Source organism: Parambassis ranga, chromosome 17, assembly GCF_900634625.1.
Source record: "Parambassis ranga chromosome 17, fParRan2.1, whole genome shotgun sequence".
NCBI classification, from domain to species: Eukaryota; Metazoa; Chordata; class Actinopteri; family Ambassidae; genus Parambassis; species Parambassis ranga.
Window position 1 is genome coordinate 3,444,956 of NC_041037.1, and position 12,900 is coordinate 3,457,855.

The 12,900-nt window shown below is 44.8% G+C and overlaps 1 protein-coding gene across 1 annotated transcript; it reads left to right on the forward strand.

The window, feature by feature from the left end:
• Positions 1-7,448: 7,448 nt before the first annotated feature.
• On the forward strand, positions 7,449-12,541 carry LOC114450054 (transmembrane protein 200C-like). Its single transcript, XM_028427958.1, has 2 exons — positions 7,449-7,537; positions 10,378-12,541. Exon 2 carries the CDS (start codon positions 10,414-10,416, stop codon positions 11,965-11,967), a length of 1,554 nt encoding a protein of 517 aa, XP_028283759.1. The 5' UTR covers positions 7,449-7,537; positions 10,378-10,413; the 3' UTR covers positions 11,968-12,541.
• Positions 12,542-12,900: the final 359 nt, after the last annotated feature.

Here is a 12,900-nt window from a genome sequence, read left to right on the forward strand (position 1 = left end):
ATGTTTTCTGGCAGTTGCTACACAGCTGCAAGTGTCATAATGTGGCATAACTTGATTAATGTGCTAAATATATGGAGTGGAGATCAGGTTTGCTGACGATTTATGTTGTCAAATTTACAGCATACCTCTCTCCAAAGTCTAAATAATGTAATGGAGTCTTGTATCAAGCCAGTCAGATCTATCGTCTACTGTCATTTGTGTCACTCTCTGTGACTCACAGTAGCGGCTGTGGTGACTCACAGTAGCCTTTTAAAATGATTAAAAGGCCGTAGTCAAAGTGTAAAACACTTAGAGGAAGTTTGCTTTTGTTGCTCTCCCGTCTCCAGTCTCCTAAATCAACTGACACAAAGTTGAGGTAACACCATATGTGTCACACAACAGAAAATAGAAATAGGGAGTGGAGCTGTGAAAAAGACAAACTGGCCACATTAGCCTGAAATCCATTTATAGGATTCTGCTGAAATGATGAACGGCTTCTTTTGCCATAGCCTACACGTTTTTAATACTGTGTTCTTGTTTTTTTTTTTTTCTAAGGCACTGTTCTTGTTTTCTACCCAGGAAACAGTGGGAAATATTTAGTTCGTTATTTCTCCACATAAATCAAACAATGAAAAAATGTCCCTTTTCCTCACTTTTCACTTTTCGACTGCTCTGAGAAGGGATGATGTAACTGAAGGTCAGGGAGCCGTGCAGCCAAGATGCCACATTCCTTCCGCTTGATTTACCTGCTCAGGTAATATCGTGTGACTGCTGCCGTATCCATGGCAATGAACCCCTGCAGATGCCCTCGACCTGGGCTCCTCTGACAGGCTGATTAGCATGCATGGATGAGGCCTGAGCTCTTCCTCTGATTGGGCCTGTCAGCTCTTGGCATGGGTTCTGGCTCACCCCTGCAGAAGACCCAGCTGGCTGTGTGCTCCCCTCCCATCAAGCTCACGCCTGCTGCATTCCACATGACTGGACTCGTCCTCTAGGAGCTGGAGAACATGCTTCTGTACAGTGAGTGTCAGTGGCAGCATGTCTCGCTGAATCACATGGCTTGTCTTACTGTGTATTTGCCACAAAACTGTTATAAGCAGAATCTCTCGAATCTGCAAACATAAGAAGATTTGGCTCCGCTATAAATCTGACATGTTCCTATGTCATCATATTTTTCCAGGTTTCTCTGGATGAGAGTCTTTCATCATTTCCAGGATCCATTTCTTTTTTTTTGCAAGTCACACCTTTTGAGGAGCTTGCAGGGTTGTGGGTTGAAAAGGAATGTGTGTACAGCCCGTCAGCTGTCACTTTTGCCCTCACGTTTGATTCTCCACTGCCTCTGTCCCTGCCCTCCAGCCCAGATAAAAAGGAACCTCTTCTAAGGTGTTTTCGTGAGGCATTATAAAATGGTTGCCATGGATACCCAGTCTGAACAGGCTCCATATACAGGCAGCAGAAGAGGAAATGACAGATGCAATATTTCACATATCAGAAATTCCCTTTTCTCTCGTCAGCACGCAGACTGATGGGCTGCTGTGTTTGAAATGCCAAAGATCAAGACCCCTAAAAAAAGCAGGCCAGCAATTTGTTCTGGTCCGTATTCGATGGGCCATTTGCTTCTTGCGCCACAGAGGTGGGTTGAATGGTATTTTCCGCCTCATTTGGTCTTTGTTGTCTCTCCCTGAAGAGATGACCTATATTATCAAGGATGGGAGATCAAAGAAGGCTTTCTCACTGATCTCATGAAGCTTGCATCTTACAAGCCCCGAGAATTAGTCCTGATTGCGCAACTGCCTCACTGCTCTGCAAAATGTGGCTAAACAGGGGAGAAAAACAGCTTCTTTTGTAGCTACTCAGCCTACAGGATTCATGATCCTGCAGTTTAGTGTGAGCAGAGCTTTTGATGCTGAGGATTGTAATTATCTTTGTTTTCTTGAGGTGGTGCTTCTTAGTGCTGTTTTATTATCCACGTTATGTGCATTTTCAGAGAAAGTGGTGGGAAAAAAAACGACTGTAAGGCTTGGCTTTTACTTTTTCTTCTGGCAAACTTTGGCAGTTCAAACTTAAAAGAGTTGTCCGACTTCCCTAACTGGGACTGTTTGCTATTACAAGAACATATTACCTCTATATTTTACCCATGAATTCCCATTAGTGCTACAAGCTGATGATATGTGAGCTAACGCTGGCCTCCATTCATGTTTGGTTCCTCTATCGCCTATTCATCAGCCGTTTATACTGTGGAAATGAAACAAGGTCACCAGTGGGATCCAGCTACCCGCTGGTAGCAAGTGTTCACCTGCTGTTCTTCACCCTCCTCCACCTGCCCGCACTCTCCTGATCCTTTCTCCAGTCTGTAGCCCAACTTCTGGTCCCTCTGCCTGATACAACTGGGCGCCCCGTTCCATTTCCAGTGCTCCACATGATGTCAGAGACGCATGGATGCCGAACATAGAAACGCAGATACCAGAACTGCCCATACGTCTCCATGACCTGTATCAGTCGCAGAACTGTCACGCATCTCATTAGCCACAACCAGAAGCTGCAGATGGACCCTATTGGTCATTTATCAACAGAAGGTGTTCTCCCCACAGTACTGAGCAGACGATGGTGCAGATGATGGTAACCGAGGGGGGAACTCTGGCATGATTTATGAGGATACCACTTTTTCAGATACTATTGTGTGGGATAATGAACAGAGTCTAGATTTAATCTGAACCAGAGGTCCAACAGATTGATGTCTTTGGTTACCTGATAATAATATTTTGGCCTTTAAACCCAAATTTTTCTTTTTTACCCTGTTGGTGAGATGATGACATCTGTTGTAACCGAAGACAGTCAAGCAGTTTTATCAGATTTGACTGGTGCAGCTCCTTCAACATTGATTACTCTCTGTTAGACCGACATACCTGCACAGGAGTGTTACTAAGATGGCTGCCAGGTAGTGAAACCAGCCTTGTCTCAGAACAGCAGAGCAACTTGTCACCCTGGCAACCTCTGTAGTAAATGTTGTGAAAGGGTGTTTTGTTTTATTTATTTATATTTTACCAAAACCATGCAACAAATCAAAGGGATACAAAAATACAAAACACAACAGCAAGTGTAAATTGCACTTTAAAAAAGAAACCAAAAATAATGATCCCACATGGGAATAACTCCCAGATCTGATAGGTGATAGTACTATGTATGACTAGATCCTCCACTACTGTCACTTCTAGTCCTGAATTGTGGACTTCTGTCAGCCTTTATACCTGCTTCAGCATAAAAATAACATAAAATTAGCATGTTACAATTTTGGATCCATGGATTTTATTCCATGGACCAGTGTAGCCGGTACAGATTTTGAGGTTGGTTTGATCTGTCTGCTCTACACACTCATAACAAAGTACAGTCATTTGCATGTTTTCCTGATTAAACATGCATTGACATTTTACAAGGATTACACTTTGAGCAGAAATGAGTGAGCTTGGAAAGAGAAGACAGACAGACACATTGTCTGATTATGTCTTGGTGTAGTTTTTTGATCAGAAAAATAATATGCCAGCCTTCTCCTTTAAGCACTAATTGCACATCTCCGCAGACACATGACAGATCCTTCACTCCTCAACAACTCACACAAGAGCAGTTTCAGTTTAATTGATGAACCATCATCTTTCTCTCTCTCTCTCTCTACTACTCTATGTCCTTATCTTAGGGCCTAGAAGGGAGCGCGACTTTTATCTCACTGACTGCGAGGCCTCTGACTCCTGCAGCAACTTAAGGCAGTAATGATGACAATGTCTCCTAAAGGGAGTTGATCTCTCACTGAGCCCATATTCCAGGCATCCACATTCCCAATTAGCTGTCCGAGCCTAAGAAACAAAATGAACCCCCTGCAGCGTCTGAAACGGCTTTAGATGGATCTTTCAGCTGCTAACCAGCACACACAAAGAGTGTCGAACGAGCAAAAGAGAGCTAGAGGACAAAGTGGATGTCTGTTTCTTTGCTGTGGCAGAGCAGATACAGTAACAAAGCCGGTTAGATTTCAGATGGAGAATCACTGGAACTATTTTTGACTCCACAGCATATGTGAGCCCCACTGTGGCGCACTGTCTCCCGAGATGCCTGCATGTATGAGAAATGATCTATTTTTTTGATAAGCATCAGAAAATAAAATTGTATGGAAGCAGATTTGATATGGCTTGAATAGAACTGTGTATAGGAGACACATCATTCTCAGCGGACGGGACGGGAAAGTGGTGTCTTAAATAACCGTGACAGACATGATATGATCACCAAGGAATAAATTGAATTATTGAATTACTGCTGCAGTGTGGATGGGAATGTCCCTCCCAGAGATTAAAGAGCCAGTAGACTGTAGCATAACGAAAGCTCTGTAACAGTCTCTTTCTCTTTTCACTTTCCCATATTCACTTTTCTTTTCTTTGTGACAGTGAAACTCCCTTGAGACCCTAATTCATCACTACACTCCTGAGTGGTGAGTTTAATTACCTGGGGATGTCGTGATAATAAATGATTAAGTATGTGAGAATAAAGTCGTTGGGGGAAGTTCGAAAGTCTGCAGAAATATTGCAGTTTGTGCAGGAGTCTGCAATCTGCTCTGTCACCTGTAGGTCATCTCTGCCATTTCTGCACGAGTCTGCAGTCTACACCGTTACCTGTAGGTCACACAAACAGAACTGCTAGAGGGCTAAGCCTGGATATAATTAAAGGTAGAGTTTGCTGACTGCTAACGCTATCTTGTCCTCTTGCAAAATGTTGGCTGTTCTCAGAACCAAATTTCCATTAAAGGTAGGGTAGGAGATTTTGAAAACAGTGAGAGTCAGACAGATTTCGAAAGTAAACGCACGCCCCTTTCTCTCGGAGATCACCCCTAAGCCACGCCTCCTAATCACATGGACGCGCATTACCTGAAGAACCTCTCTGGTGCGCACACAGCAGGAAGAGAGTGACAACCAGCCAATACTCCGTGCAGGGTCCACCCGGAGGATTGGCTGATGTTTTTAGCGTTTTATATCTTCCACAGATGATTCATATTCTTAGTTTTAATGAGAAACTGCCGAACTAATTGGTTGCATCGGATTGTAAAGAGAAGTTACACTAATTTAACAAAAAGTGCATCAGAATGAAATCTCCTACCCTACCTTTAATAGCCTTTTCTTATACGCCAAGCTGAAGCATCTACAGTGAGTGACATTATCAAAGGCTGTCTTAGTAGTATACTTTCTATGGCATGTGCTAGGTGCTAAACATGCTAATTTCTGTAGAGCTGTCTTCAACACAGTACATTGTCTTTGACATACCATCATAGCTCTGCTTTCTTAACGTGCTTACAAAGTGTGCCTTTAATGAACTTAATTAACTGGGCAGGTGTTGCTTAGCCTTTGACACCCCTGTTAATTAAGACCAAGCGGCAACCTTCGGGGCTCAGACTTGAAGCCCATGCGGAAGTGTCAAAACTTGTAGTTCACGCCGCAACAGCTGGGGACTGGCTCCAGAAGCGAGTAATTTCCCATAGACTCCCATGTTAAAATGGCCGACTTCACAGCAGAAAAGAACATGTTTACAGCCTGGTACAAAAAACCACTCTGGTCTCAGATGATAGGTTCTCTTCTAGTGTCAATTGTAGGGGGGGTGAATTTTTTTACAACTCACTAGTTTCAATTGTATTCAGACTTAAAATTATGCATAATTATGGGCGTTGCCGCTTGAGTGACAGACAGTTGACGTATCACAACGTGAGTTTCCTGCTTCCACGATCGCCCGTCCCCCTAAACCCCGCTCGTGCTCCCCCTCTTTGTCCATATTTGGAGTTTTGGCGGACGTGACGCTGCCAACATGGCGGCGGTCATCAACGTCCTGGAACCTCCCACCGAGCCTCAGAACGGCTCTTCAGAAACAAACGGGTGACGTCACGGAAGCTCTGTCCATAGGTTTTACTGTCAATGATTAAGACCCATTTGGGGGAGAGCATTCACTGCATCCCTGACCTTATTCTGTGGGTAACAAAGTTACCAAAAACTTTACTTGAAAAACAACTAAAGGTTTTTCTGCATAGGATTCCCAATCTACTGCCTGATACAAAAAGCAAAATCCTTTACTCTGAAATACAGAGATGTGTCGGGCTTAACTCAAATCTGGGAGTGTGTTCTCGAAGTGATTGCTGATTGGAATCAAGAGTTGTTGAGCGGAACTGTAATCTCTTGAAGATCAGATAGTACTGCAGGATTGATGTTCAGATAATGATGTGAGTATGGAAATGTATTCTGCAGCAGCTAAGACTGTTTTTTTTTCCAAATTTAAAAACCCTTAAATATACAGATACTGTTTGGATTTTAGATACATTGGTGACACTTCCACTAGTCCTCCCAGAAATGACATTAATACTTCAACCATGAGTCCCATATTCAGTCAGTATAGATCAAATATTTCTCTTTATTGTAATAGACTGTTAAGACACGTTTTATGTCAGAGATTTTGCAGCTGCTGTCTTTTTCTTTGTCATATTTTGGAACATTTGTTTGCACTTACAGGGTTTAGACACTGTAAGTCTCTGTCAGGAGCTCAGAAACATCTGTTGTGTGTCACTGTATCTTCCTATCTTGCACAAGCTTACAGTGAAAGCTGCTCCAGACCTCCAGACCTATACACTGCACCGGTTAACTCCAGGGATTAAACACAGCTCTATAAACCCCCCCACCCCCACCCCCCCATTCCTCACTGGATTATTCCCTATGTCCGCCTGTACTTTGACTCTGACTGCGGCATGCACACTGGAGTTTTTCCTCTCTTCCTTCCACTAATTTATGCCATAAACAAAACACATTTCTGGGTCATAAATACGCAGTCAACTCTCTCTGGAGCGTCGGCTTTGTTATGCATGTTCCCCCCTGCCCAGTGCATAGCTGCTGCTTATGCTGTCTTCATCTCACTAAAACACATCTGGACTCTGTCATATTTAATTTTGTTAAACACGGGGGACACAGGATACAAGCAATTATAGCAATGTAACCCAAGGGGGGAAGGTATGGAGAGGAAGGGAACATGAAGTGAGAGAAGGTGAATCTGGCTTATTTAAATGTACCTTTTTTTTTACCCAAGTACACTGAGGTCTGTACTGTGCAAACTGAAAGCCACAGCATAGTAATTTACAAAGCATTACATTTGTCTCATACAGATTAGAGGTATCCACATGCACATCAGTTACCACGTGTCCTTATGTGTTTCCAAAGCACGGTGCAGAAAGCATGCAGTGCATGGCATTAAAAACACACCAGCACGCTGCAGAGTGTTCAGTTTCTAGAAAGGAAGAAACAAATCTGGAAGTGTTTGGGGTAATAACACACAGCGTGATGATAGCAGCCCTCATTTCTCACGTTGCCCAATAATCACCAGCACCAATGGAAATGCGGTTGGCCCGCCCCTGCCGGTCTATTGTGAATCCGCGTTCAACTGGAAACCACTCTTCCAGCCTTGGCACCAAAGTGGCGCACCACGACATGTACCGCTGAACGAGGAGTGCGCCTTAGAAGATGTTTGATTATCAAGCCACACATTTCTGGTAAGAGACGCGTGATTTTTTTTTATTTCTTATTTTGTTTTTCCTCATCAGAAACAGTTCCTGCTGCGCCTTCTACTCCACCTACCCGCGTCTCTTTCGCGTTAAAAGAGTCTGATTCCAGGGTGTCGAGGTAGATGGAGGAGTGGGAATTCTTTCTCTAATTCTGGCACCGATTGGTGTAGTTTGAGTCTTTTGAATAAATCGACGGACAGGAGGAGTTGTGGTGTGAGGAAGGCGTTGGACTTGGAGCACTGCGCTCTTTAACACTTTTATTCGTGAGATTTCTCTCACATATTTTGGTGCCTCGTCTTTCAAATGAGATATGCATGGAAGAAATATGCAGAAAATGGCAAAACGCGCGTCTGATCATCCGCTTAAACTTTTTTTTATGGCCGCGACGTTGCCATTAGATACCGATTTGTAAGTTGCAGTGGAGACGTTGGTGGTGTATGTCTTACTGCTTGGCTCTGCTATGATGTTAGTTATGAAAGCATGGGCTTCATCAAGCCATAAAACTGGTTTGGATGTTTGTCATCTTTCTGCAAGCCTGCGACCCTCCTCCTCCTCTAAAAAAATGCATTGTTTGGCTTGGAGCTGGAGCGAGGTGCGCCGCCGCCGCGGCTGATCTGGACATTTTCAGGGCGCCTCACGCTCCACAGCAGCAGCAGCAGCAGCGGCAGCAACTCGTATTTGTTTCACGGGATTTTCCAACAGAAGGGAAACAGATGTGCCGTAATGTCAACATTCGATTACTCATGCAACATTGCGCGAAAAAAAAAAAAATGCGCCCCCGCAGCTCCGGACGGAGTGCGCGTTAAAAGACCATCCTCCTCCTCCTCCTCCTCCTCCTCATCCTCATCCTCCTCCTCGTCTCTATCTACATCCTGTCAGACGAGCAGCTTTTAGGAGACAAAAACTGAGGCAGCTTCCTGTTCAGCACCGCAGACAGAGACACAATCTGACTTGTCCACACCCACTTCTGGTCCACGCTACCGCTGCCCTTCTCTCCCCACACACAGAGAAGAGAGGTCCGCCTACGCGTTATCAGTTTTAGTGCAGGTCGACTTGCTCTCGCCCGGGAGGCATTCGAGTGGTTTTTGGATGTGATAGAGATAGAAAGTCGCTATAAACAGCAGATGAGTACCGGTGCGGTGTTTGCTGAAGCTCAGGTGCAGAGCTCTCTCTCTCTCTCTCTGTGTTCTACTTTTCGTGCCTGTTATAATCATACATCTGTATTTTAAAACCAGCACCCAGAGCAACCATTGAAAAACCTTCTATTAATTGCTGCTCTGAAAGGAATTTGTGGAATAAGTTATTCATGAAGACCTGAGTCAAACACAATTAGACATGATTAGTCAAATTAAAGATGGTGTCACAGGCACAATCAGGGAGGGAATGCTAGAATCTGACTAATTAATCATCCTTATCCTCTGATTGTTATTCACTACGTGTGGCTGAAGTGTATCAGCAGATGTCTGTAATCATGATAAGTGTTGCTGGCTGCATTTTGGACACAGCTTTAGTTAAAACTAAAAACAAATGTGCGCAGCTGAGGCGGTGTACATTTGTCTGATAGTTGATATTTGATTGTGTGACGTGTGATGGACGCTGTCATCTCGTAGCGCAGCTGCGTTGGTTGATGGTGAAGTGGATTTGGGTGGAAAGCAGGAAGAGATTGTTGGTAGAGAGAGAGGAGAGGCAGGAAGAAGTGGAGAGAACATGCCTTCTGGCCTCCTGTCTGGACAAATTACATTTTCATATCGCACCGGCACAGCTGAATATAGACAAATAGCACTTCTTGTTCTCTGCTGTCAACTTTGGTATTTGTCTCTGTTTTGCTTACATCATCGTATTTGTAGATCCAGCCGCCGCAGCCGCAGCAGATGGATGTTATCTCTAGGTTTAGTCTCCCATCTGATGACTAATATTGCATCTGCCTTTAGCTGGATTAGTGCAGCGTGTGCACTCTACCTGTTGGATTATCTCTGATGCAGGGCTGGATAAAACAGCTTGCAGACACCCGGGCAAAAGTCAGCCCCCATAAAGCCCCTACTCTCCTTTTCTTTGAAAAATGATTTCCCGTGACAAATCCGGTGTTCTTAATATGAACGCTAAAAGGCTGTAAAGCAAAATAAGCTTAATGCTTCTGTTGGATAACAGCCTTTTGTTTTCAGTGTGAAGGGTGGATTCGATATCACCAGGTCAGCTCCACCTCCGATCGACAGTGATCCAATAAAGCCAGGGTAGACACCCGACCCTTAGACCTTTTCCAGGTCATTGTTAGAACCCATTTGACCCTGATACTGCTGTGAAGAAAACCTCATCTTTATGCTGCCTTCCATAGATGTCTCTGTTTAACCAGTGCTTTAGTGTTTTACCTTGCATTACACACCAGGATAAGCAGCTGAGAGGCTGCTGGCAGTGGCTCCGTGCGCAGGTTAGGTCAAAGCAGCCTCATAAACTGGTTTGATTTGTATGATTCTGTCATTGTTCAGATTTTCTTTTCTCCCCGTGCTTTTAGTTCTGTGTGTAATTAAGTCAAACTGGTTGTTTGCTCAAGTTTGTTTTTCTATAAAACAAAAATACACGTGTTTCTATTCCAGAACTGTTCCTTTAAGGCCCCTTGCATTCTGGTTGACATTGTGTTTTTATATGAATATTAATCAGAATGACACTAATCCAAAGTGAATTTTGGGCCTCTGTGGTGTATGGTTGATAATCCAGGCTGATAAACTTGGATTAGAAGTGTAATCTCCAAATTAAATCATCGTATTTTGTGTCATCTGCTTGTTTGACTACAGTGAACATCCTGTCCTCTGCTCTGTTCTGTGTTCTCTCAGACTGAGTGACGAGCCTGCTGTCTGATCGCTGCCGCCATGATAGCCACAGGTGGCCTGCTGCGCATGAATCGGCGCCAGGATTCGCTCCGGTCTAAAAACCGAGCAGAAAACAAGCGGAAACGGAAATCCAAAAAAAAGAAGAAGAACGACGTGGTGGTGGTGAAGGGGAAGCTGAACCTGTGCTCCCTGGCTGGTTTGGTGGCTGCTGTTGGAGTTGTAGTTCTCATTGTTGGGATTTCCATGGCTGTTCTGGGCTACTGGCCCAGCCAGAACCAGCAGGAGTACCAGGAGCGTCGCAGAATGGGAGCGTTCGCTAACAGGATGAGCTACTCCAGAAGTCCACCTGTTTCCTCTAATTTGACCCAAGATAAGCCGCCGTCTGTCTTCAACCAGAGCCATTCTAACAGCAGTGCCCCCGACCCATCACCTCACTGTGGCTTCCTCTGTGACTTCCTGAATAACTACCTGTACTCTGACAATCTTAAAGTCTTTGGACCGCTAGTGATGGGAATCGGTATTTTTCTCTTTATCTGTGCCAACGCAGTCCTCCATGAAAACCGAGACAAGAAAACTAAAATTATTAACCTGAGAGATATCTACTCCACAGTGATAGATCTACACAGCATACGTTCGAAAGAGTACTCCCCTCTGAACGGCCTGGTGAACTATACTCAGTCGAGGAGTGCCGAGGGCCCGTCGGGTTCTTTCCCTGCGAGTGGGATGCTCACTCGCAGCTCCTGGCCCTCCACTGGACTCAGTTTCCAGGGTGAGTTGGAAGGAGATGAGGTATTCAGACGTGCCTCATTGGCCAGCAGGCCACGTAGCTGGTCCAGGGATGTCCAGACCTTCACAGACACTGTCTACAGCATCTACAAAGACTACAGCAATAGCAGTGAGCAGGCGCCACAGCCCAGACAGTGGGAGACCACCTCCATTGTCACCTCCTCTGTGAATGCTTTCACCCTGCCTGTGATCAAACTGAACAACTGTGAGGTGGAGGAGTCGGAGAAAGTGAAGGCAGAGGGACGCTCAGAGGAAGAGGTCGTTATTGAGGCAGCTGCTAAAAACATTAGTGAGGAAGGACAGGCAAGCAGCAGCCAGGCTGACGGGGCGGACGGCAGGCAGACGGAGGCCTCTGCGACGGACTCACCCCCACCTGATCCCATGAGCCATGAGGACATATCCCCAGAAATGGCTAGCCAACAGGGGGCGCTGCAGGCTCAGCCTCTACCACAGTGGACCCAGCTGTTTCCTCCATCACCTGTTGCCAGGGCGATGGGGTCACGGCTGTCGCTCACCTCTCTCACGGAGCAGCCCGGGTCTGCACGCCGCTGCAGCCTGTCTGTGTCTGCCTGTCGTCAAGGCGACAGAGCCAGGCGCTTCAGCTGCCCCCGCCTGGAGCGCTCAAACAGCAAGGGCTACATCAAACTGACTGACCTCGGGGGAGAGTCCTTCGAAGCCCCCGACACAGACACTTTAGTGGCCACTGAAAAGGAAGTAGCACTGGATGCATCGGCAGCAGAGGAAGAAGCTCAGGGAGAGGATGACCTGGTAACACCCAGCACCTCTGCAGAATCCAAGGCTTTTTAAGCTGATGAGCCTCTTAAAACTATTTGATGTCTTGTTCTTTGTTCGTACCTTCTTCTGCGTTGAAGCCGGCTGTTACAGAGGAGAGTGAGCAGCTAAGGACTATTGAAACATAGCCATGAACACTCAAGAGCAAGCCTCTTTATAAATAAACCACACCCACAGCTCAATATTCAGATGTAATTTTTCTATTTTTTCAATGTAGCAAGAGCAATACTAAAGACTTGTTTTAGTAAAGATTTATTTACAAAAAAAAGAGAAAACAAAAAAGAAAGAACAGATCATATGAGTTTTCTTTTGTAAGGCAAACATTGTAGCTTGTAGAATTGCCAAAACTGTCACTGAGAACTGCTGTCCAACATGTTGTACTGTAGCATCAACACATGCCACAGAACACTGAATAGTCTAGATTTGTTTCTCTGCATTGTTCTGTGAAATACCACGACCAATAGGTGGACTGAATCTCAGGTAGACGTTTGGTTTAGGAATCGGGACCTTAAGGACGAGGTCTTCCCTCTGTGCACACTTGTTTATATGAAGCATTCATGGTTGAATAAATTTGACTGTAACACCTCTGTCGGGTCCAATAGGTGTCCGTGTGTGAATATTAGATTAAATGAATGCAAAATAGTTTGTTTGCTCCCAATAGTTTTTTCTTGCATTTAGAGAAATTAAAAAAAAAAGATGAAACAAGCCGGAGTACGTGGAGTGATTACGTGTGTGGCTAACCTGCCTGACTGTATGGATTTTGTTGTCCTGTGCTCAAGTTGTACATCTCCTTACAGGGAGGTACTGCAGTGGTATTGATGTTACTAATGTTATGCTAAGTGAACTGAGACCAGCAACATGCAAGTGACCTTAGCAACAGTCTGTTCAAGAATTTTAGTCAGGATTACAATGGGATATGTGCTGATTTGGAAGTCAAAAAATTCCCTC